This window comes from Lissotriton vulgaris, chromosome 2_1, assembly GCF_964263255.1.
Source record: "Lissotriton vulgaris chromosome 2_1, aLisVul1.2, whole genome shotgun sequence".
In the NCBI taxonomy this organism is placed as follows: domain Eukaryota; kingdom Metazoa; phylum Chordata; class Amphibia; order Caudata; family Salamandridae; genus Lissotriton; species Lissotriton vulgaris.
The window spans coordinates 1689733352-1689759450 of NC_141687.1; the positions used below are offsets into that span (position 1 = coordinate 1689733352).

The 26099-nt window shown below is 43.7% G+C and overlaps 1 protein-coding gene across 1 annotated transcript in view; it reads left to right on the forward strand.

Moving 5' to 3' along the window:
* Nucleotides 1-25743, forward strand: part of LOC147733108 (proton-coupled zinc antiporter SLC30A2-like) — a 139488-nt gene extending 113745 nt beyond the window's left edge. Inside the window, exons 5-8 of the mRNA XM_086957659.1 lie at nucleotides 11877-12069; nucleotides 13434-13539; nucleotides 21711-21845; nucleotides 25246-25743. Coding sequence (XP_086813785.1) covers nucleotides 11877-12069; nucleotides 13434-13539; nucleotides 21711-21845; nucleotides 25246-25391 — 580 coding nt within the window. The 3' untranslated portion in view covers nucleotides 25392-25743. The remainder of the gene's footprint in view (nucleotides 1-11876; nucleotides 12070-13433; nucleotides 13540-21710; nucleotides 21846-25245) is intronic.
* Nucleotides 25744-26099: the final 356 nt, after the last annotated feature.

Sequence of the window (26099 nt, forward strand, 5' to 3'; positions counted from 1 at the left end):
ATACCATGAGCACTGTGGTCCAAATGAAGCACAAAGCCTGTTTCCTTTCCTTCGCTACGAGAAGGACTACATAATTCTGAGGTATGATCTAACTGCAAGCTCTCCTCAGTCTCCAGCCTCCTTCAGGTTTTATGGTGAAATGCCTACTTCACTGCTGTCATTTTTTGCGTTGTTTTGCTGAATGTCCAGTGTGGTAATTATTGATGGTGAATCTACCTGTTGGAAGCAGTACCATATGATAGGCTGCATTTTAGCATGTAGTTTGCGGTTTTAGAATTGTATTCTACTACACTGATTACTGTATCTGGTGTATACATGAAGCTTCAATGCATTTTTGGTGCGCAGGAACTGCGATTGCACACATTTACCGAGCCTTAATTGGGGGTAGGCGGAAATTCTGGAGATGCACTACTGGGAATTCTGCAGAGTTGCACGAACACTCAGTGGAATTCTGATGAGTTCTTTTCCACCATAAACAGCAGTCAGTGCACAGTCTCCGGCAGAGAAGCGCTGACAGCACTGTATACACACTGTGTCGAGTGGATGTTGGTAGCCTTCTTCCTCTGGAGATACATCGTGCTCTGGCTTCAACACTTTGCGGAAGGATGTGTGACCTGCTGCTTGCACCAGGGCTCGCCTGCCGCCTCTTCTCAAAGTGCTTGTCCGTGATGACAACAGCTGATGTCTCCTTGTTTTAAGGGAGTGGGGTGTTTGAATTTTGCGCATCTCAGTGGCCTATAAGAGTGGGGACTGGCACTGCACGCTCCCATGCCATATTCTCAGGCAAAGCCATGTATGTGGGTGTGCACAACCCTCACCAGCATGTGACTGTGACTAGAGCATGCATGCCTAGTCCTCTGGGTACAGTGCCTCCCACAGGAAGCAGATTTTTGTCAGGCCAACTAACACTCAATGGACGTTATCTGGCATATTCAGCTAATGTATGGCAGGTGGCCTCCAACTCACTTTGATGCTGCCTCAAAAATCACCGATTCAACAGTCGGGTGCCTTCGTGCTCTATTCACACAGAAGCTTGTACGTGCAGGAGGTATCATTTCTATGCACCTTCCCAGAAAACCACCACAGCCAATGGGCAACCAGTAAATGTAGCTTCAGCCAAATTGTAAGTCGCACCACAATCTTCGATGTTCTACAACCTATGGGAAATAAAAAAAAAAAACTCCAATAGCCAATCCTGTGTTCCGATGAATGCCAGATCGCTGCACTTTACTGCCCAATCAAATGTTTTGAACTGCCTGATTCCGTGAGCACCTAAGGCACTCACGCCACCCCTTCTTGCCATAATTAGGGATTTGCAGAATCAACAACCAAAGAGTACTCTGGAATTTTGTATATCGCACTAACATCACATTACTCGTCATTAAAAGCCAACTTTGAACTGTAAGATAGCTGTGCTAGTGAGCTAATGATGATAGCCAGAGGCTATAGAGCGTAGGGGTGAGCGGTGGGGGCAAAGTCTGCCATGCAGCGAAATCAGAGTTTTTGCCAAACTTCGCTCCCCTGTTGGCAAAACTCTGCAAACTCCTCTGGCAGAGGGAAGTCCTCTGCCACCCCTAGCCTTAAAGTCCCGTTTTGTTTTTGATAGTCAACGTTACTGATTTTAATACAATCAAGACAGCCCCATGATAGCAGTATGAAGTATGTTTCGACCCAATGCATGGATTGTGTTATTGGAATCTCATCAGCAACACTGAGCATTGTATATGCATTTCAACTTGAGCGCACTATTAGTATGATTTACCCCAATTCCTTCCACTTGACCCAGCTGCCTGCCCCCCACCTTTTTGTACTTCCGAGGATAACCCCTTGCTACATAAACTGAGTTCTCCTGTTTTGCCCATCAGTCCAAGTCTCTGCCCCACTGTGAGACTGTGGGGAGGGAGGTGGGGCTAATTCCATTTGGTGGCTAGGCCTTTTGTCACCGTACGAGCTGTGCCCAAGACCATTTTGTCTGCTCGAGATCTTCCCATGCCCTTCAGAAACTCCAGGAGAAAGGCCACCGGTGTGCTGGGGACCTCCCAGTACCATGGTGACCTCTGTGACTATAGCCTTCGAGTATCTACCTGTTGCCAGGCAAGCCCATACCATGTAATAAATGTCGGCAGGGGCCGTTGCACAGCGAGGCCAGACAAGGCTTGACAAAAGGCCTGCCTGGTAGAGTCGGCCGGGGTTGAGATTAGCCTCAGTCTGGAGGAAATGGTAATGACCTGGGGGGCCATTAGTGTGACCCACCAGTCGTCCTCCTCCAAGGGGTCCAGCCAACTCTCCCAGCATGTCCTGAGATAATCTTGTATAGGGGAGGCATTGAAAAAGAGTGTGTGATGGATTTGGGAAATGCCTCCCTTCCCCAGTGCCCCTACACGATCTTGCCTTCCAGTGGACTAAACTCCAGATGGGAGTGTTGGCGGGTATGTGGGTGGTGAGCGTGTGCCTAAGTTGCTAGTATTTATAAAATTGTGTAGGATTGATCCTGCAAGTGTCTTTCAACTCCTGGAACGTCTGTATATAGGTTCTCTGACCAGATGTCTTCTGATTGTGAAATCCCTAAATGGTCCCACCTCCTGAGACCCTCCAGTGTGACCATGTCTCTCAACCAGATGCCATGCCAAAGGGTCGGGGGGGGGGGGGTAGGGTCTGTAGTGTCAGCTTTGTTTTCCCAATGTGTCGGTCAAAGCATCAATCTCCATAGAAGGAAAATTGCTTAAGTCTGTTCTGGAAAGGAGTTTGTGATTGAGGACCCGCACAGCATCGCTTGGATTGGAAAACCCCAGGAAGGCTAGCTCCAACTGGTGCATCAAGTTGGACCACTCTCCAACCAATCATTAAGCGCCTAAAGTTGGGTTGAGAGAGAGTACATATAAACTTTGGACATTCTAAAGCCACTGTCATAGAAAGCCTGTTGACTATGGGAAAAGGCCAATCAGTGTCTGGCTCCACCCCAAAGGAACCAGTGCCAGAAACCAATGACTGGGCAAGCAGAGCAGCAGGTTCTGAAAGACATAAAGGAAACTAAAAATAATCATCATTTTATATTGGGCTATTCTACCCAAAGGATTTAACTGTAGCATCTTCCATCTATGCAGGTCTTCCTGAGCTCTCTTAATCACCATAGTGATATTCACTGCCTTAGTGAGCTCTGGGAGGAGTGCCACGCAGATTCCAAAGTATCAAAAGTAGGGTCGATTTGGGTTAGCAGACTGTCATGAGACATAGTCACAGGAGTTAGTCATGGACACTAGGATATATTTAGTTGCGTTGACCCTCCACCAAGAAGCCTCACCAAAAAGATGGAGTAATTGAAGACAGCGAGGACCTGTCATCTCTGGATCTGCCATAAAGAGTAGACCGTCATCTGCAATACAATGCTATGGGACCTTCTTGGGCCTCTCTCCATCGCCAGCCATTAATTTGGCCATTAGACCTAATTAGGCACACCAAAGGCTCTGTTGCCAAGGTGAAGAGGGGTTGGGACAGAGGACCACCCTGACGTGTTCCTCTATGGATAGGGAAGGTGTCTGATAGGACCCCATTCACCTGGACTCAAATCCTGGGGTTGAAATAGAGCACATGAATGAGTCTGTGAAACCGCTGCCCCACACCAGCCCTTGTCAGCACCTCCAACTATCTCCAGTGAACTGTGTTGAACACCTTTTCGAAATCTATGAAGAGAAGGGCCAAGTTCGATGACTGGATGTGCTGATGAGCTAATGCGACATGGAGGTGTCTGAGGCAGTGTCTTGTACTTAAAGCCACATTGGTCAGGATGGATGAGGTTACTAAGCACTGATCTAAGGCTGGTGCCCAATATTGTCGTGTATATCTTTGTCAGTGTTAATAAGGGAAATTTGCCAAAAGTCTGAACAGGAGGTCAACGGAGGTTGCGTCTTGGAGACTACTGCAATCCTGGCCATGTCCATGTCTGAGGTGAAGAAACTTTTCTGTGCTGCCTTTTCATAAAGGGCATGGAGGCAGGGTACCAGATTCTCCCAGTAAGGGGAGTAATACTCTGTAGGAAACTAGTCAGGGCCTGGAGTCTTTCAAATGCCACTACTGAGATGGCTGCTCCCACTGCCTCAATAGAGATCTGCTGATCAAGCAGCTGACACTCCGTGTAAGAGTCTTGGGAGAGGTATCTCTGGGAGGTGGGGCTGTAGTTCAGGCTCAGCTGGCAGGACCATGTGTAAAGGTTGCGATAGTACTCCGCAAAAGTCTGTGTGATACCACGAAGAGAACACTGTGTGTGCCCCTGGCTGTCGATCACCTCTGGTATGATCTAGTTGGCTGGAGGATGGGAGGCAAGCCAGTAGAGGAGTTTACCATTTTTGTCTCCCCATCCATAGACTCAGAGGTGCAGGGCCTCCACAGCTAGTTTTCCCATCTCAATGCGACGATGTGAATTTCCTCTCGTACAAGTTCGAGCTGCCAAAAAATCCTTCTCTCACTATTGCGGGTGGTGAGTTCTCCCTCTCAGCGGAGGGCCCAAGCCTCCAGTATGGAGAGATGCTAGCCTTAGGTCTGCTGCTTCTTTTTAAGATACCCTTTGGCATATCCTTTAATGGTGGCCTTACTTGCCACCCATAAAATGCCTTGTGACTGAACTGTTCCATCATTAAATTGAAAGTACGCCTTGATCTGTTTCTGTAGGAAATTGTAATTAAAAATCCTCTTTAATGGTAAAGTTGGAATTTAAATTACAATTTTGAAAATACCACCATTAGAAATTTGGCATTTCCCTTGTCGGGTATTAGAGGGATTATGTGTGCTTGAATGGGCATCTGGTGGCAGGATATGGGGCGGAGCTGTTCTCCGCTCCACTTGCAACTGAATAGGTTGTGCTATGTCTTCACACAAAGGCCTGTCTCCACTGCATTTTTCTTGCAAGATGAGCAGTTGTCTGCGGTTGGTGCTTTGATCTTTTAGGTGCTAATTTTCACAAAAATGTTTACAAATGTATAACCGGTTCTACTGTTTGTAGTTTGTCATATAATTTTTAAAATGTACTCTATTTTTCTTAGTTGGTGTAGGATTGTTCTCGTGTTGTGTTTTCACAATATTACTGTTTGTGTGCTGTAAAATATTTTGCCCATTGCCTCTAGGTTAAGCTTGCCTCATTACTTTTGGCAACCACAATGGGATGAGGCTCAGCTTTTGTTTTATTTAGCGGACTACTTTTCAATACCGGATTTCAAAACAAATGTGTATTACTCTTATTTCTCTGCTCTCAAGCCAGTTCCTTCACAACCACAGCATAATTATTGAGCCAAATCTAGTTTATTAATTAAAAATCTGGTCCTCATATACACACTTAGTTTACTTTTTGATTTTGCGCCTTCTGAACATTTTGCATTCTCAGAATACCATTCCCCTCCAGATCACACTCTGATAATGTGTAAGATGTTTATACTAATTTGTTTTGAAATGCATTCTCTTTAGAATTCCCACACATAAACATTTGCATTCAGAGGTTTAAATATACCTGCAGTGATAGTGTGAGCATATATACACAGTGCAGCGTCCTCATGTAAACCGAAAACATACAGTAAGCCTTTAGTGAAATTACAATTCACAGCAGAGAGACTAAAATTGAATCTGAGAAGATTGTGCCTGTACGGATGATTTACATCGCAATCTTGTCCTATGGTCAGTGTCACAAAACAATTTGTTCGAGGCATATGGGCTGCAGATGGTACATTATGAATAGATCGCCATCTGGTGTTGGGCTCGGATGATTGCACTTTGTTTTTCTCTTGGAGAGTCTTTTGTATCTTGGTGACTCCTCCCTTAGTTGGTAGTGCGCATGGGCATCGGCTCCATCCTTAGATTGTTTTTTTCCGCCATCGGGTTCGGATGAAGATCGAGACGCTCCAGATCAACTTCAGAAGAAAGTGATTTTTCGGCGCGTATTCCCTTTCCAATTCGACGGTATTGTTAGCGAACGCGTTCTTTTCCATTCCGACGCGTTACAAATTCAAAATAGAAGAGAAAAACTTGTATCTACGTCGAGGAACAGGAGACCTTTCTCGACGCAGTCAAGCCCGGAGTCCATGGAAAGGACTCCATTCAAAAAATGTCCACCGTGTGGTGCTAAGTTCCCACACAAGGACCTACACGAGGTGTGCAACCTCTGTCTATCGCCTGAACACGAATCCAGGGACTGCGAAGCCTGCGCAGCATTCTCCTCCAAGCTAACGATTAGAAATCGTCGAGCTCGAAGACACGAGGCTTCCAGAATGCAGGCGGAGGCAATCCCGGAGCTGTTCGGAGACGAACAAATCGAGGAAGAAGAGGACCAGTCGGGGTCGGAAGGGGACCAGTCGGAGGTTGAAGAACTCTTCGAGCAACAAACCGTGAGTGACGACGTCCCCTTACCGAAAAACCGACCCCGTGCGGTAACGACCCCGCCCTCGGGCCCGGTCAAACCGCTGAAAAAAGTTTCCGACGCCCCGCCTTCGGGCCCGGCAACAAAACCGAAACTGAAACCGAAACACTCGGAATCCCACCACGTCGGATCCGAGAAAAGGGCGTCATCGACTTCGACACCGAGGCTGCATACAAAGGAGAGCTCGGTATCGAAACATTCCATGTCGAAAAAGAAATATGATGTATCGCCCAAAAGACACTCGATACCCAAAAAGTCGGAATCGAGCAGACATTCGGTGTCGAAAACAGAAAGATCTGAAGATCGAAAACAAAAACAGCTCTCGGAACCAGGACCCTCGGTACCGATTCAAGAGCAACAAACAGATCCCAAGCAAAAGATCTTGTTTATTGACCCACAAACTGGGAAAGTGGTCACGAAGAAGAGAAAGAGTGAACAGTCAGAAGATAAACCTCTTCCTTCAAAAAAGAGAACAATGGGGACGAACATAACTCCTCCTGCTTCTCCTCGTCCTAGAGACACACCCTCTTCTCCTATTCCTCACAATAGGCCACATATTCCTACACCCTCCACACCAAGACCAGCTACACCTCAGTCAGATGTAGACAGTGATATAGGGGAGGGAGAACCTCAAGGGGATGACGAATCTATCCCAGATGAGGAAGATCCATGGGAAAATTACGATGTAGGGTCAGATGAGGACAACGACCCAGAACTATACCCCTCAAAGCCTTCACCACCTGATGATAACACAGGTTTTGTGCAGCTCATTAATAGGGCAGCAAAATATCACAAACTAGATATGCACACAGAACCTCAGATAGAGGATTTCTTGTTAGAGACTCTACCTAGTGCACAGAGAACATCAGGTACTCTTCCTATGCTAAAGGGTCTTCTCACTCACACAGAAGAAATATTCGAAAACCCAGTGAGAGCCAGGGTGTTAAACCCAAGAATCGATAAAAAATACAAAGCGGCTCCAAAGGACCCAATATTTATTAGAGGGCATGTACCTCTAGACTCGCTGGTGGTCTCAAACGCTCGTAAAAGAGCAAACTCATTATCTACAGGAGAGGCTCCTCCACCAGATAAAGAGTCGAAGTTAATAGATGCATCAGGCAAGAGAGTAGCATCACAGGCAGCGAATAGCTGGCGTATAGCTAATACACAAGCACTACTCGCACGTTACGACAGGGCACATTACGATGAGTTAGAAAAACTTCTCACACATCTTCCAAAAGAACATCAGAAGAAGGCAGACCAATTAATACAGGAAGGTAAAATAATAACCAATACTTCCATTAAGTGTGCATTAGACGCAGCAGACACTGCAGCAAGGTCTATTAACACTAGTGTCATGCTAAGAAGGCACGCATGGCTCAGAATCTCAGGATTCAAACAAGAAGTTCAAACAGCCCTACTGAACAGACCATTTGATCAGAAGACATTGTTTGGTTCAAGTACAGACGAGACATTAGAAAAGCTGAAGAAAGATACAGAAACGGCTAAGTCAATGGGAGCATTGCAACAGCCAACGCACAGAGGTTCCTTTCGTAGATCCACCTATAGAGGGGGCTCAAAAAACACAGGAACAAATCAGCAATCCACATCTTTCACACCAACATCACCCAGAGGTAATTCAAGAGGTAATTACAGAGGTAACAACAATAAGGGTAGAGGCCGCGGAAATAATAACAACCGCAACGCCTCAACACCAAAACAGTGACTTCATAGATCTCCCCCCAGACCACATAACACCGGTCGGGGGACGTCTATCACAGTTCCTACCTGTCTGGGAAAACATCACGTCAGACAAGTGGGTGAGACAAATTATCCAACATGGTTATTGCCTAGAACTCGCAGCTACCCCACCAAACATCCCCCCCAAACAGCGCCCAATGAGTCAGGATCATCTGACATTGTTAAGAGAAGAAGTGCTAGCACTTCTACAAAAGCATGCAATAGAGAAGGTCCCAAAGGATCAACAAGGAACAGGAGTATACTCTCTATACTTCCTGATCCCCAAAAAGGACGGGTCCCTACGACCAATATTAGACCTCAGACCTCTCAATGCTTACATAAATTCGGAACACTTCCACATGGTCACGCTCCAACAAGTACTCCCTTTACTGAAGAAAGGGGACTTTCTTTCTACACTGGATCTAAAAGACGCTTACTTTCATATCCCAATTCACAAAGCCCACAGAAAATACCTAAGGTTTGTGTTAGAAGGACAACACTACCAGTTCAAGGTCCTTCCGTTCGGTGTCACAACAGCACCGAGAGTTTTCACAAAATGCCTAGCTGTGGTGGCAGCACACCTAAGAAGACAACAAATACATGTCTTCCCATACTTGGACGATTGGCTAATAAAGGCCAAATCAAAGGAAGAATGTCTTCAAAACACACAGAAGACAATTCAACTGCTGCACCACCTAGGGTTTACGGTGAACTACAAAAAATCACACCTGCAACCAAACCAGATCCAGCAATACCTGGGGGCTACAGTAGACACAGAAAAGGCAATAGCATACCCCAACCCAATCAGAGTACAGACAATGGTCGGGTTAATACAAAGATTTCAACCACAACACTCACTACCAGCACGAGTGTTTATGCAACTATTAGGCATGATGTCCTCTTGCATACTGCTAATACCACATGCCAGACTACAAATGCGCCCACTACAAGAGTGTCTAGCGACACAGTGGAATCAGGCTCAAGGTCAGATTACAGATCTGGTGTTGGTAAACGACCGGACGTATCGCTCTCTGAAGTGGTGGAACACAGAAAACATTTCCAAAGGACGGTCGTTCCTAGAGCCAGTTCCACAAGTAATAATAACAGCGGACGCATCGCTCTCCGGATGGGGAGCGCATATGGACAAATACACAGTACAGGGGAAGTGGAGTGCGCAGCAAAAGAAACTGCACATCAACTACCTAGAACTATTAGCAATATTTCTAGCACTAAAAGCTTTCCAAATGCAAATAACAAACAAGGCAGTCCTGATCAGAACAGACAACATGACTGCAATGTATTATATTCAAAAACAGGGGGGGACACACTCTCTCCAACTGTCCAAACTAGCACAGGACATATGGAGATGGGCCATTCCTCAAAAAATCTACCTGTTAGCGGAACACCTACCAGGAATTCAAAATCAAATAGCAGACATCCTAAGCAGACAGTCAGAACAAGTTCACGAATGGGAACTGCACGACCAAATACTACAGCCATTCTTCCAAAAATGGGGGCAACCAGAGATAGATCTGTTTGCAAATCATCAGAACGCAAAATGCAAACAATTCGCATCCAGGTACCCACACCAAAGGTCCCAGGGCAATGCACTGTGGATAAATTGGTCCAACAAATTTGCTTACGCGTTCCCTCCTCTACCACTAATTCCATTACTGGTGAGGAAACTGCAGCAACACTCAATGACAATGATACTAGTGGCACCCACGTGGGCAAGACAGCCGTGGTTCACCACGCTGCTACAACTCTCACAAGTACCACATCAAAAGCTAAGGTTATTACCCATGCATCTTACACAGAACCATGGAGAAATAATGCACCCAGATCCCAAACAACTGAACCTAGCGATCTGGCTCCTGAGGTCATAGAGTTTGGGTATTTAGATTTACCACCAGAATGCATGGAAATCATTAAACAGGCAAGACGTCCTACCACCAGAGCATGCTATGCAGCAAAATGGAAGAGGTTTGCTATACACTGTAACAGTAAGCACATCAACACTCTGGACGCATCCACTAAACAAATCATTTGCTATTTATTACACTTACAGCAATGTAATCTAGCATATACCTCTATTAGGGTTCATCTAGCAGCCATAGCGGCGTACCTACAAAACAGGCAACACCTGTCACTGTTTAAAGTACCAGCAATTAAAGCTTTCATGAAAGGACTCAAAAGAGTCATTCCACCAAGAAGACCACCTTCCCCAGTCTGGAATCTCAACATAGTGCTTACCAGACTAATGGGGCCACCCTTTGAACCTATGCATAGGTGTGAAATACAATTCCTCACATGGAAGGTGGCCTTCCTCATAGCTATCACGTCACTTAGAAGAGTAAGTGAACTGCAGGCTTTTACGATTCAAGAACCATTTATGCAGCTACACCAAAATAAAGTGGTTCTTAGAACAAACCCAAAATTCTTACCAAAGGTTATTTCAGCATTCCACATCAATCAGTCAGTGGAATTACCGGTTTTCTTTCCAAAACCACAAACAGTAGCGGAAAGAGCCCTACATACACTGGATGTTAGGAGGGCCATATTGTACTATATAGAGAGAACACAAACTTTCAGAAAGACAAAACAGCTATTTGTTGCGTTTTCTCCCACACATAAAGGCAATCCCATCTCCAAAGCGGGCATTGCCAGATGGATTGTAAAATGCATTCAAATATGCTACTTAAAGGCAAAGAGAACATTAACTGTTCCTCCTAGAGCTCACTCTACACGTAAACTAGGAGCATCTATGGCATTTCTGGGAAACATTCCACTAGATGACATATGCAAAGCGGCTACCTGGGTTACACCGCACACTTTCACAAAACACTATTGTGTAGATGTGCACACAACACAACAAGCTAGAGTGGGACAAGCAGTATTAAAAACATTGTTTCAGACAGTTGCAACAGACGCGGGCGACCACCGCTAGGGAGAGAACTGCTGTATAGTCTATTCATAATGTACCATCTGCAGCCCATATGCCTCGAACGGAATATGCTACTTACCAGTATGCATCTGTTCTTGGCATAGAGGGCTGCAGAGTGGTACATGCCCTCCCAGCCTCCCCGGAAACCTGTGTCTGTTCCAACATTATCTTATTTAGATACACTTACATGGGCACTCTTATCTGTATTCTACTATACTACTCCATCTAACCCTACTATGGCAAAACAATCTAAGGATGGAGCCGATGCCCATGCGCACTACCAACTAAGGGAGGAGTCACCAAGATACAAAAGACTCTCCAAGAGAAAAACAAAGTGCAATCATCCGAGCCCAACACCAGATGGCGATCTATTCATAATGTACCACTCTGCAGCCCTCTATGCCAAGAACAGATGCATACTGGTAAGTAGCATATTCCTTATCAGTGAGCGTCACCTCACAGGCTGTCTGTAAAATGTGGTTACTCACCAGAAACTGTAACCGTGAGTTGCATAGCAAAATTACCTGTAACTGGCTCTGTGCAACTTACTTTGCCTTACTTATGCATCAAACATTACTAGCAAGTGTCAGCTACAAAGTACAAACTTTTTGCCACTTCATCTCACTCTCTCCTTTTCCATTTACAGAAATTTGGCTCACATCTTGTTGCCTAATCAGACCCACACATGCCTGTAGGACTTTGCGAAAATCTGCATATTTCGAAACTTGCATGCTCGTAGTGGTCTTTACTAGAATGGGAACCTCTTCTTCACTAGCTGCTTCTCTCTTACAGAATGGGATTTATTCTGCACCAGACCGGGCATGGTCATAGTCATGGCCCTACGGAAGGATCACATGGACATTCGCACAAGGCCACCCCCGGGCAGGAGCAGAACACCAGTGTGCGAGCTGCCTTCATTCATGTTGTGGGGGACCTGGTGCAGAGCGTCGGGGTACTGGTGGCTGCTTACGTCATCTACTTCAAGGTATAGCGGGCGCCTCTCAGACAGACTACCAGGGTTATATGATTGATAACAAATATGTATATAGCATTGTCCTACTGTAACAGAAAAAACAGCTCTCCAGATAGCACTTGGAAGTCTAACATGCACTTAACGTAAAATATCTAGTAAGCTTTAAAAAAAAAGTAAGACACTTGCCATTCGAATGGATCAGAACTTCACCCTCGATCAGTTGGAGCATTTAGTGCTAAAATCCATACATTTTCTGAAAATTGTTATTGATGCCAATGCAACTAAGCGGGAATACTTGATAAAAATAGAAACTTAAATAAATAACAGCCTGCTTTTTGACAGGAATCCGGATTGCAGTTTAATTTTTTTTTTAAATCTGTTTTAAAGTTAGCTGCAGTAGGCAAGACCACACTGCTATGTTCCTAACAAACGTTTCTAACAATAACAAAGGGAAAGAGCTCCCCATGGGACCCCTCCTATTTTGAGAATGTTACTACCCTAACTCTGGAGTTGTCCGGTCACAAAACACCGGTACATACCATAATTAACCTTTTTTTACAAGGCATGCCCTAAATGCGTCTCTCCCCATTAGCGGTTAATCCCTTTTAAAACCCATTTTGCAATACGATAAGCTGTTACTAAATCGAAATATTGGGTTTAGTGTATTGAAAAACCAATTTAGTTGCCACAAAAGCCTGCAATTTAGAGAATTGTAGGATTTGCGGTCACAAAATGGTGTTGTACATCAAGCCTCTACTGATTGGAAGCCTAAGCCAGACTTGGTTGTACTGGACACTAAGCTCGGTCTAAATATCAGCAAGGACCCTTAGTTTCTACTTGCAGAGAGGTCATTCTAGGGTGTAATATGGTTGTTGAGGGAGAGGTTTGTGAATTGAGTTTGGAGAGAGGCCCACATCCCTATCTGGGTGGGGGTAATGTTGCATATTATTAGAGACTGGAGGAGATGCTAACATCCGTTTGAGGGTACTTCATGAGGGGTAGAATTGCTTGGGGTGAATGCAGACTGGATTGAATTGAGGAAGGTCATTGTGTTTTAGTGAAAGGATGAATGGTTAAAAAGCTGTTCTCTGTATTTATCACTGGTTAGTGTTGGGAGCGGTGGTTTGAGTTAAAGAAAAAGATGCTCTTACATGTTGATAGTGTGCTGAAAAGGTTTAGTTAAAGTAAAAAAACTCCGAGGATGGCTCTGGTGGTGGATTATTGAAAAAACAGATTAAAAAGCTCTTTAATAATGGAATGAAATTCCCGTTTGGGAGAAATGGGGTGAGGCTTAATTGGTCTGTGCATCCCTGGAAAGTGAGTTAACATGAATCTCTTCAAGACTTGTCTGAATGTTATTTTCTTCCTCATTCCAGCCAGAGTATAAAATTGCGGATCCTATCTGTACGTTCCTCTTCTCCATTCTGGTCCTAGGGACCACACTAGCCATACTGAGGGATGTGCTGCTCGTACTGATGGAAGGTGAGTGTTATGAAGATTGAACCAGTGGGGTATTCAGTGTTGAGACCACGGAGCGCTCTGGCTCCTGGTCTGCTCTAAAGGATCGCTGTGTTGTGAGGTAAAGGGTACTCTTGTATCGCTCATAACTGACCAGGTCGCGGTTGCCTTTGGCCCAAGAACACAAGGAGGGTATGTGCAGGGGAATGATTTTAGGTTAATGGAACTTTTTATTGCATATTTATTGTATTGAGTGCTTGTTGAGGGGGTGGGGGGTGGTCCATGGCAGGCAAGTGATATTGCCATGTGAATAGCAAGCAGACTGCAGGATAATACACTGTTATTGCATTTACTCTTGATATTTCAACACGCCTGGGAATGTATCGCAGATCCTTCTATTATGCACTGTCAGCCAACTCATTTCCTCTTCCAAGCCAAAGCTGATACTGCGCTAAAATATCCACATATTTGAAACCTATATAACTGTATTCAAATGTCGGTTCACCATCCCAGTACCAAGATGCGTTATACAACTCCCTGCTTATGGAGGGGCCGCATCCATCTGATCGCCGGCATCTTGTGGGTAATAAGCCAGGCTGGCACACGCTGTTCCCTGAACTAACCAGCTAAACCAGTTTATGAACTAGCACGTGGTTACAGTTTCCCCATCTAAAGTACAAAATGTACGTACCTGAGACGGCTGGAAAGGTCCGGATTCGACTTGAGACCTTCAGGTCTCCACATCTGTACGCCACCCTCGTCCAGCTCTGAGACTCCCTGCTGACTATTGCCCAATGGCACGGACATGACGCGTCCAAACCACCACACAAGACAGACGTGATGCTGCTCTGGCCTTTAGAGTTGGATAAACAATTTAAAAAACAAAATCTAAAATTCATTAATTGTGGGTAAAATGTAATCTTAAGTCACTTCCTGTGCTTGACTGACACGTCGATACTGCCCTTATTTGTCATTTCCTAAATGATACATTTTCTGATTAAAACAAAAACCCTTTTAATCTGCATTTTTAAGTGTCTAAATCGAACTTGACGCTTTTCTGAGTATGAAGAGTGCGCGTTAACAATGTCATTTTACAAGGCTGATTAACATTTTGACTTGGCTGTATGTAGGCTTTATTACAAATTAATATTTACACTGTTGTTTAAACATCTCTGCTTCAATAACAATCTCCCAACAGTATGTGCTAGAAACATTTGAGGCATATCGATGTGGCATTCTGCACAACAGCTGTTGAAGCAAAAGTTAAACCAAACGGTCAAAATGAAAATAAAATTACCTTGCGATGTAACATACTGTACTGTAACTCTGTAGCCAGACATTGTCGGAGCTTTTAATGGAGTTAGGTCATTTAATCACGGAACCATCTCTCGTATAATGCCCAGGTAAGTCCTGGGAACATATTGTGCGACCAAAAGAAGGAAAAAAAAAACTTCTTTTATCGTAATTTTGAAACCCCATGAGCCCAATGAGTGTTGCAAGCACGCCTGACCTCCGCCAGAGTGGTTGAAGTTACCCTTCTTGAGAAAGGATTGAGGAAATGGATCCAAAATTCTGCATTTTCCCACACAGTTTCCCTGTGATGCGACAAAATGGAGATATGTGAGAAAAGAAGCTATGAACGTTTAATTTTACGTCTCTTATTTTTTTATCGTGTCAATTTACATTTCTTCATTTCACTTTCTGGAGGTCTTGCCTACGCAGGGGGGGATGCGCTGCATAGGAGGATACCTCTTGAAATCGATTCGGTTTTTCTGCCAAAAACGTGCCCACATTGCATTGCTTTCAATGGCAACGCGTGCACGTTTGGCAACTCCCTTTGCGGGAGCAAGCTCCGAAACCATCTGTTTGTAATTACCTTTCAAACAAATGGTGCTCCTGCTCGTTCCCGCGAGGGAAACTCTGTGCTGTGTGTGGCTTTCCCCATCCAGAACTAGGGAAGTGCTGCCACCTTGTGGCTGTTGACAACAACATGCCAAAACCACAAGTGTCTGTGATAACCAGCCTGAATGAACTAATTAGCTCTTCTTCGTTATCTTAGTCAGTATTTTGGCGTACAGCTTGTGTGACCTTACTGTTAACATTTCACCTGGCCTGTGGTGAATTCATTTTGGATGGTCTCTGATTTGTGTTGTATGTGCTCGTGAAATTCATGCTGTTCCCCAAGTAAGCAAACAGAAATAAAAACCGAGGCCGTATCCTGCAGAATTCAGACTGAAATATGTTTCCAGATCTATACTTGTATAGCCACCAACTGCTGAACCCTGTGGTCGATCGATTCAATACTTTTTGTTTTTATTGTCCTTATTTTATTTAGAAATTACCGCGAAGACATGCACCAGCATTGATTGTTTTTTTTTTCTGGTTCGCGCAGTGAGAACTTACATCCTGAAAATGACTAATCACTCATCCTTGTGTCTATTATGTGATTTAAAAACATTTTTTTTTAAACTTCAATAATTCAAATTGATACTTCTGATGGTCTAGTTGCTGATGATGTGATGACAAAAAAAGGCTTGATCATGACAATGAAATGGCAGGCATGCACAAACGCATACACAGAAAATGCACCATCATATAAACTTTAATATACATGGAATTGTAGTGTAGTTCCTATATTCCCAATAGGCTCTGCGCATTGGAATAACATATACTATAGTTTAGACGTAGGACTAAAGTCGACTAGGTCTCTATCGTATATATTAGACTTAAGTGTGAGTGCCAGCTAGCTCAGAGGTCACCAGAAACTTTCTCGAATAAACCAGAAGGGATTCGTTCCTGACAACCGCATAAACATGACAACTTTGTTTCCCAAGAATAAGAAATCAATCTCAAGAGTCACGGAAACAATAGATAGCTATTTTACTCAGTCATTTGTGCATGCTTCGTTTCACCAGAGGTGCTGAGAAAATAGAGAGACGGGCGTTTTCAATAAAAGTATTTATTGAACAGTCTTCTTTCTCAAGCATAAGGAATGTACTGCTACAATCGTAGTACCGGTAATAAAGTACAGAGTATATAATACGAACAGTATTATAAAGTAGTACTGTAAAAGCATGATTGGGTTTCTAAGTCATAAATTGCCTTAAAACTGATAAAATACATACAGTATAAAAATGATGGCTAAAAGTACTCAACTGGTGCTCCTAAAATACACCTACCCCGGTGTACCTGACCTAAGCCTAGCACAAGGGAAGAAGTAAGTGAGGAGTAGTTTAGTTTTTTTTATTTCTTGCCAAGAATCTAATCAAGAATTCTCTAAGGGTCTAATCAGCTCCGTACCTTGGTTTAGAATGATGGAGGTCTTGTATCTCTCTCTCAGGACTCTATTTCCCAGATACCCGCAAGGGAAGCCGGAAACACTGGAGCTGGATTTCTCAGCAAGAGAAAAGACAGCGTCTCTCAGTGCGTCAGCTGGAGCGTCGACTTCCTTCGGCAGACAACCGCTTGTGCAGTCCCTCTTGTGAGCGTCACTCTGCTACTACGGATTACAACTGTAATGTTAATATGTCTGTATGAAGGTATAGTGCCTAGTGTTGTAAGCGGCATTACTTATAGCAGTCCGCTCTCCTGCTGCCGACGGGAGAAGAGGATGGACAGGCGCCTGTGGCTATAGATGAGACTCAACATGTTGACCCGCGTAAACTGCTAGCTGTGTCTAACACCTTCCCCGATCTCCAGGTATCGCTCTTTCAGGCCAGCTACTGACAGTAGCCCTGTGTGTATGTGTATGTGTATGTGTATGTGTATGTGTGTGTGTGTTAGAGAGAGAGATAGATTGCGCACTTGCCTATCTCTCGAGTCCCAACTACTGTTTGGTGGTCACTGGCAACTTCCCCACCACAAGATTTCTCCTTTAGCCCACCATGCAAACCATCCTCTCACTTCATACAGTTTTTAATCTCCACTGATTTCAACAATGCCAACATTTAAGACTAACACTCTTACCTTCGTTGGAGAATCAGCAGTTTAGTGGCATATCGTTGTGTTTGTAGCGCATGCCCTGTGTTATGAAAGTTGATGTTTTGTTGCCTTTTCCATTGTGTCTGTAAATTAACCTCCATAATTAAACATTAATCATATCCTTCCATACTACCTTGCCCGCCTAGTCCTCATGACTGTCTTCCCCAGTAACTGTTTGATGTAATCCATGTCATCATGTTATGATTTACAAATTAATTTCCAAGTCTCTCGTCATCAACAGGCAAGCGTATAATGTGGGGCTCTGTGTGGGTGTGGGGCTCTGTGTGGGTGTGGGGCTCTGTGTGGGTGTGGGGCTCTGTGTGGGTGTGGGGCTCTGTGTGTGTGTGGCTCTGTGTGGGGCTCTGTGTGTGTGTGGGGCTCTATGCGTGTGTGTGGGCTCTGTGTGTGTGGGTCTGTATGTTTGTGTGTAGTATTTGGAAGAGATTAAGATATCGGCATTGTAAATGACAATGACATTTATTTATCTGTTTTCAAAGCCAACACAAATAAAATATTGTCATTTACAATGCCAATAGCGCTAACTTTTGCAAAGGCGAGACCGTTGCATTGTAAATGCTTGTTTGAAGCAAAGTACTGGATAATAGTTTTGCCAATGTGCCTGCCTTTTAACCTGCTGTCATGAGTCTGCTGTTTATTGGCTTTCACTAAACTGGGCAATTCTATTTCTCTGTAGTAGTTTAGGGGGGCTATGTGGTGAAGTTTATCAGGGATCGTGTTCAGTAGTGTGGCCGAGCACACCGAAAAGCTATCGCCACTTATTCTGTTGGCTCATATTGTGTTGCCACGAACATGCAACTGTATTTATGCTTGGAATTGACCAAATGACTAACCGCTACACTTGAGGGTATGCCTTCCACCATTGGGTGATTTGTTCCAGTTTCTATTGGGTATGAGACTGAGTTCTGTGCTTCGTGATGGGAATCAATCATGGGTATTTATAGGAGCCCATTGCTGATAAATATACACACTGGTTAAAGATGCCCTTCAAGGTGCTTTTTAAAAAGTGTCTGATCCTCTCAAATGCTGTACAATTCGAGTGGGGCTCTACATGGGTAATTCAGATGGCAAGCATTGCTGATGTTTGTGGATTTACCATACTTGCGGGACACGTGGAATAACCACATTTATTAAACATGCCCATATGATTTGGGGTTTGTGTGTACAATCCTCACTCACCAATATAAATGACATGACAACCTTTACCAATGAAAATAGTTTAATTAAAACAGGGGTCGCCAACCTTTTCTGCAGTACGAGCTACTTAAGTTCAATTAAAATCATCCGAAGCTACTAATATTATTTGGGATTTAATCCTGACCACATCAGACAAGTAAACACTAGTGGCAACCATGTGCAAGATTACTAGCAATGTGGGTGCACCAGGCACGGGTTCCCAGCAATCGTGTAAACAAGCTTTGGCATAGTCAATAGGTCTCGCCTTTGGGACCCTTTTAAGTGTTTAGTTATCCAGCACAATATCCTTGGTGCAACAACATCATGTTGCATGGCTAAACACTTATAAGGTCCCAAAGACAAGACCTAATGGCTATGCCAGTGCTTGTTTTTCCCATTCTTCCCTTCCCAAGTTCTCAAACCTCTCTTATAACTGACCGTCTCCAGGGGCAGGTAGAAGGCAAGAAAAAAAAGCAACACATCTCTTTATTCTTGGGCTGTCCACAGCAGAGCTAGAAAGATTTTACATCCTCATAAAAGAATGCCAACGATATACGAATGAGACCTCACAGCTGATGGGTTACACCAAACTTGAAGACTAGCGTCTCGAGCCGTAATAGTGACTATTCATGAAATATCAATTCTAACTATAGATATGTGTTAAATATCCCAAAAATCATTCCTCTTAGAGAAGAATGTGGCGCGCTCACAAAGTGGTGGTAAAGAGTTTTTATTTGTTCTGCTGCACTGGTAACCCTGATGCGTTTTGCTCATCATGAGCGTGTTCACCAGTGTGGATACTCAGTCAATTAAAGTTGCAGGTGACACAGGCAGTTTGTACGATTATATTTTGGCCTGAAGTGGACTACCAGATGGGTTACTGTTGCACTGTGTGCTGGGGTTCGTGGTACCATACAATCCAACTGAAGCCCTCCAGTGGAAAATGTCTGTTTTCTTGCCATATTTGTGCTTGATAGGGCAAATAAAATCAGCCAATCTTTGTTTATTTATTTTTATTTTATTTAAAGAGTTTTGTACAGCGCGTACAAGACCCTTGGGTATCAGAGCGCTTTACATTGTATGAGGTAGAATAGATACAAGTTTAGAATAGTGCAACTATACCCAGTACAATGTCGTACTAAGAATACAAACAACACGATCAAGCAAATTACAAGGTTAATACAACTATGCAGTGCAAGAGTAAGATATGTGAAAATACTCATTATGTTGGAAGATTCGACATCCTCCTTGCAATACCCTTTAAATGAACTTTCCTAAGCATTCTATATTCTACTAGATCTGTTTCCCGGAATTTGTATAGTACTATCTAAAAGGCTATCTCCCAAAGAGTTATGGCCTATAAGTAACCGGTTAGTATAGATACATACAGCGGCCAGAGGTATGTTTATGCTGACCCATGCCACAGAAATCTGCAGTGGCTGCCTTCACTATACCACTTATCATGTGTCTCGATATCGGTCCTTTATAATCATTTTACTCCCTAACACAGTCCTCAATTTATGGAAATTCACGTTTTGATTTTGGATAATAAACTCTGTTCCCCCACACCAAAGCGGATTGTCATGGCCAAGAAATGTCTGGCCTGGAATACCAGCTTTTCATTTTAAATAATTGCTTATTTGACCAGTTTGTCATTTTCATCACATACTTGTGTACGGTTGCCCCAAAATGAGAGATTTTGCTCTCGATGGTCATCTATAAACCTATTTTCCTGTGGATGCCACAACATTTCTAGAATAACACCATTCTCTCCATACCATGGCTGCCCACAGTCGGCCCTTGATTAGCATCCTTATGCTTGGTCCAGCTTTAAATGAGCGATACGGGCCACGAGACACCCAAAATATTCCAGTGATTAACAATTGGTATGCTAGTACCACCATTGTACTGGGGTAGTCTTGATTTCAGGAACGCCACAGTTTCCCCAACATTGCCATGATTATGCTAGGGCCAGCATCCTACTAAGAGACGCCATCATGCCATGAATGCCCAGAACATACCACGAATTACCAAGTATTAAATGAAACATAAAGTGAGATCAGCTATTGGAATTTGTAATGGCTTGTACACCTTCTTTAGCTCTCCCTACAAACTTAACATTGAATCCCTTAACAATATCTTGCGGAATCGCTCTACCAGGAAAACTGAATGTGATGTATCCCAGAAGGGGGAAGGAGGGGTAGGAGGGTAGGGTTTTATGGCTTTATGTAGGTTTTTGTTTCAGTTGGAGTTACTTTGTTGCTATTTAATAATCCTCATCTGATCTCTGTATCCGTAGGGTTAGTCAGTACTTTTTGCGTTAAGATTGGAAATCTTCCTTCTCAATCTTTGTGGAATTTATTTGATATCACGACATATATACGGGGGGGGGTTGTAGTCTGATATTCTCTAGATATGTCCTTTATCCCACGTGGGTAGTTCAACTTGTTTGGTTTTATTCTAAAATCCATGTTGGTTCATGTCTTCCCCATTTTCTCTTCCTTGGTGTTCCACTGACATTTACATAACTATCCAGATGTCACCATTGCACCTTTGTCCTTCCTTTGCCTCTCTGCGTTCTTTACATGATTTCCTTATTGCCCATTTGTGCCTCTAGTTCGCCTGCTTCTATTCCTCTACCCCCTCGTATCTTGTTTTTCTATTCTATTCTAGCACCCTTCAAACTCTGCTTCTCTCTCCTCATAATTGTCAAACATTTTCTTCTCTACCTTGTTGTCTCACCCCCTCATATCCTCTGCGCTTCACGCTCTCCTACCACTCAATCTAATCCTTTAACTACCTCTGAATGTTTCCTTCCCCTTTCCTTTCATGACACCCTATCTCTATGCAATTCCTCTTTTTTCTCTCTCCTCATCCTTCACCCTTGCAAACTACAGCAGAAGTTTCCATTCCCTTTAGCTTGTTCCCTTACACCCTTCTATCATCTACTCTTCACATATTTTCGTCTGCACCCCCTCGCCCCACTGGTTGTCAGTGAAATATTCTTTGCTTGCTTGCAGGGACTCCAAAGGGCGTAGACTTCAATGCTGTGAAGGAATGTCTGCTGCGCATCCCGGGGGTGAAGGCGCTGCACAGCCTGCACATCTGGGCACTAACGGTGTCACAGCCAGTGCTATCGGTGCACATTGCGATCAGTGAGTACCACATATTTCACATTACCACTCACTCTTTTTGAGTTTGCCCAATCAAAGGAGGTTATCAAATTTGTAGCAAAGAATTTTTTTAAGCTGCTTTTGAGCTGTTTTAACCAAATGTTTTGAAAATTCGCAGCTATTTGAGATGCAGTATGTCATAACAGGAAATACTAATCATTTGTTTTCTATATTCATAAGAAGGTATTTAAAGAGTAGATATCCTAGCCTGGTAGTCTGGTCAGTGTACACATTGGGTACCCATGTATGAGTGGTGTGGTCGTTTTTGCCCCTGCTTTCCAAGCTTGTTTGGCAAAGATTTATATTGACGGGTTTGGGGGGATGGTAGAAGGTTGGAGTCATTCCCCAAAAGGGACTGGATCTTCTTCCATTGAGTTAAAGCTGCTCTGATGTATGGTGGAATCATTGCAAGTGATTGGAGATTATGCCAGATTGTGTAGCTGCATTACAGATGGGTGCATGTGCATGTGTGTGAAAGGATTGGTGACGTTTGCTCTAGCTTGCAAGACAATAAAACAGACCAGGACAGGTTTATTCTGAGGGAATTTGGGAAATGTAGAATGTTGGACTCAATCGATTTTGAAGGTTTGCCAATTCTCCATGATGTTACAGCTGCAATCGAGATCATGGAGGTTCTTGTGATTGTCTGATGGGGGTTGTGAAGAGGTTTGTGTTTTGGGATTTATGCCTGTGGTTTAGTGCTGTTGGATCAAAATTGGGTTCCTGCTGGGTGCAGTTCATGAGGTTGAGATGGTCTTAATGAGCCGGGGAGAATGCAGTACAGAAATTACAAAATAAGTGATAGAAAAAGCTATAGATAACAATGTATGGTGCGTGAGGGGCCGTGGTATTTTGAAGTGTAGGGGCAGCAGTATTTTGAAGTGTGGGGGCAGAAAGGAAAACATGAAGTTCAGAATGTGTGTTGGATCGCAAATGGTGGTTAAAGGGAGGATCATAGAAAGTGGGATGAAGGTAAAGACAGGGTGGGTTTAAAATAAATGAACAATGTTGTCCCGTTGTCTTTGCTTTTTCTTAGTATAATTCTGTTGATTGATCTCCATTCATGTAGTTTGGGGCATATTCATGTTGGGCAGCCATGTGCCTTTTGGCTAACATTTCCTTTGCCAATCGTATGACCTTTCTGCGTGGCTTTGTCCTGGGCCATGTGTGATATTTCTCACTGACCCCCTGCCCGTTCATACCTATTATGTGTCTTGTTCCCATCTTACTTTGTTTCAGTGGTGGAAGAAATCCCTTTCTGGTCATGTCATCTCTAGATTCTTACAAAAACAACTAAGGAGTGACTTATTGGAGCCTTGGACATACAAATAGAGTCAGACACCCCTGAGGACAAAACATTCTTCCACCTCCTAGTGATAAACAAATGCTGGAACCAGACAAAAAAGAAGAAAAATGTGAGACCACATACACCAGAAACAAACAAACTGAGTTGTTAAGAAGAACCCTCACTCACCCTAATGGTGACATGCTTCATCACGGGGTTCCCACTGGAGGAACCGAATGTCCCTCCAGTGTGCTTCGACGCCTGATTTGCAGCGGAGCGGGTTGTTGTGAGATGGACTTGGTGTATGTGAATAAGTGCAAGTGAAAAAAAAAATATTAGCTGTACCCAAAATCAATTTTATTCAGCGGTCAACCAATATTGTTAAAAACAATGTGTGGGATATTAAGGGTGGTTATATTATTGACCACTTTTGTCCCTTCAGTAATAGGTCGACATGTTTCAGCTGTCTCTTTATATTCTTGCAGCTTTCTTCAGGACCAGTGACGTAAAAAATCCCTGGTGGTCCGTGCTCGCTAAGGCACGTCCAACCAGTGAATATGTGTGAAAAATAGGCATAAAAAAAGGGGATTACCGTAAGATACGGTTGCTGCAACCTAGTATTTCCAGGTGCGCAAAGAAAAGCACAGATCTATAGTGCTGTCATCTATGGGCTTAGACGGGGGAGGCTATCTTCACGCTACTGCAATTTGCTCGTAGCGACTCGCCTCCTTACACCTATCGGATCCGCTGCCGCCGCCCGGAAACTGCGGCAGCGGATCCGATAGGTGTAAGGAGGCGAGTCGCTACGAGCAAATTGCAGTAGCGTGAAGATAGCCTCCCCCGTCTAAGCCCATAGATGACAGCACTATAGATCTGTGCTTTTCTTTGCGCACCTGGAAATACTAGGTTGCAGCAACCGTATCTTATGGTAATCCCCTTTTTTTATGCCTATTTTTCACACATATCCATTGGTTGGACGTGCCTTAGCGAGCACGGACCACCAGGGATTTTTTACGTCACTGGTCCTGAAGAAAGCTGCAAGAATATAAAGAGACAGCTGAAACATGTCGACCTATTACTGAAGGGACAAAAGTGGTCAATAATATAACCACCCTTAATATCCCACACATTGTTTTTAACAATATTGGTTGACCGCTGAATAAAATTGATTTTGGGTACAACTAATAATTTTTTTTTTTCACTTGCACTTATTCACATACACCAAGTCCATCTCACAACAACCCGCTCCGCTGCAAATCAGGCGTCGAAGCACACTGGAGGGACATTCGGTTCCTTCAGTGGGAACCCCGTGATGAAGCATGTCACCATTAGGGTGAGTGAGGGTTCTTCTTAACAACTCAGTTTGTTTGTTTCTGGTGTATGTGGTCTCACATTTTTCTTCTTTTTTGTCTGGTTCCAGCATTTGTTTATCACTAGGAGGTGGAAGAATGTTTTGTCCTCAGGGGTGTCTGACTCTATTTGTATGTCCAAGGCTCCAATAAGTCACTCCTTAGTTGTTTTTGTATTTATAATCGGGGATATAGGAGTGTTCCTCTTATAAATCCTCCCTCTCTTGTTGTTGATTAATCTCTAGATTCTTCCCCATTTGACTTTTAGTTCATTTTCCATCGTCTGTATATCATGAAGTCAGAGCAATTAATGCACATTTTGTATTCTAACTCCTTTTACTAACTACTACTTTAGGCATGTGAATGTCTTCATCGTACACCAAAAAAAGCCCATTTCAGTCCTTTAAGTCCTCTGACTATGCATTTGTAATGATGACTCCTCTGTGTACGCTTCTTTGGACTCTCCTGACTGCACAGTCTTGAGTATGCTTTTGCCCCATGTATGCTTTCTCTCTTTAGAATTTCAACATGCACCTTGTTGGCATGTTTATACTTTAGTGATGTGACTCCTCCCCATGTATGCTTGTAATGTAACTCCTATCTGCATTTACCGAAGTACTCTGAGGTATCCCATCTGACCCCACCCCCTCTGTCAACAAGAGTGACCAGTCTTCTGTAACTCCTCCCCAGTTTACACTGTAGGGATGCTTCGCCTCTAACGCTTCTCTTGACTGCTTTCTCCTTCCAGATGAAGATGCCGATGCCCAGGTATTGCTCAAAGAAGCCAGCACCCAGTTACAGAGCAAATTTAACTTTCACACCACGACAATCCAGATTGAGAACTACTCCGAGGATATGAAAGACTGCACTGAATGTCGAGACCCCTCCGACTGAAGACCCCCTGTTCGCCCTCCGCAAAGAGGCTTTATGGACCTGTGCAACCCAGCTGTGTGTGGGAACAACTGTAGACAGATGGAGGTGCAGGAGGCCTTTGGACTAAATTTTGTTACACTGATGCTAGCTTTCTGACTCCTGCCTTCACTTCAATATAACATCCAATAGTTGTCACCACCCTCCCCTGTCATGCCTCATTTAATCATCTACCTCTCAAGCTGGTCCATTCTGAGCCTGTGCTGACTGAACCAGAGGTGGCTGGACCCCAATGTGCCTTTTCATTGCTCAAGATTTGGATCTGTGCTCAAAGTAGGATTTTTATGTCTTCCAAATAAAGAAATTATGGACATGAGTACAATCTGCTTTATTTTTCTAGGTCTGGTAAAGTAGATAACAGGATCTGGCACGGTCTGTGATGGCCCACCAGAAAACACTTCATGACCACTAGAAGCATAGTAATAGAACTTAAAAGAAACAATTAGAATTCAATCCCCCCCTTTCTCGCCCAACCCTACATAACCTACATCCTTACAGCTCCACTCCCTGTGTGTTGACTGAACCGTGTGGGCCTAACTAACATTATCGCACAATGAAACATTTCAAATTGACTGGGAACGTACCTGGAAATCAGTGTGTTCCTTGGTCACTAAATCAATCACCTTGATTAATATTTCATTTTGCTACTGCCGCTAGTATATTTCAACATGA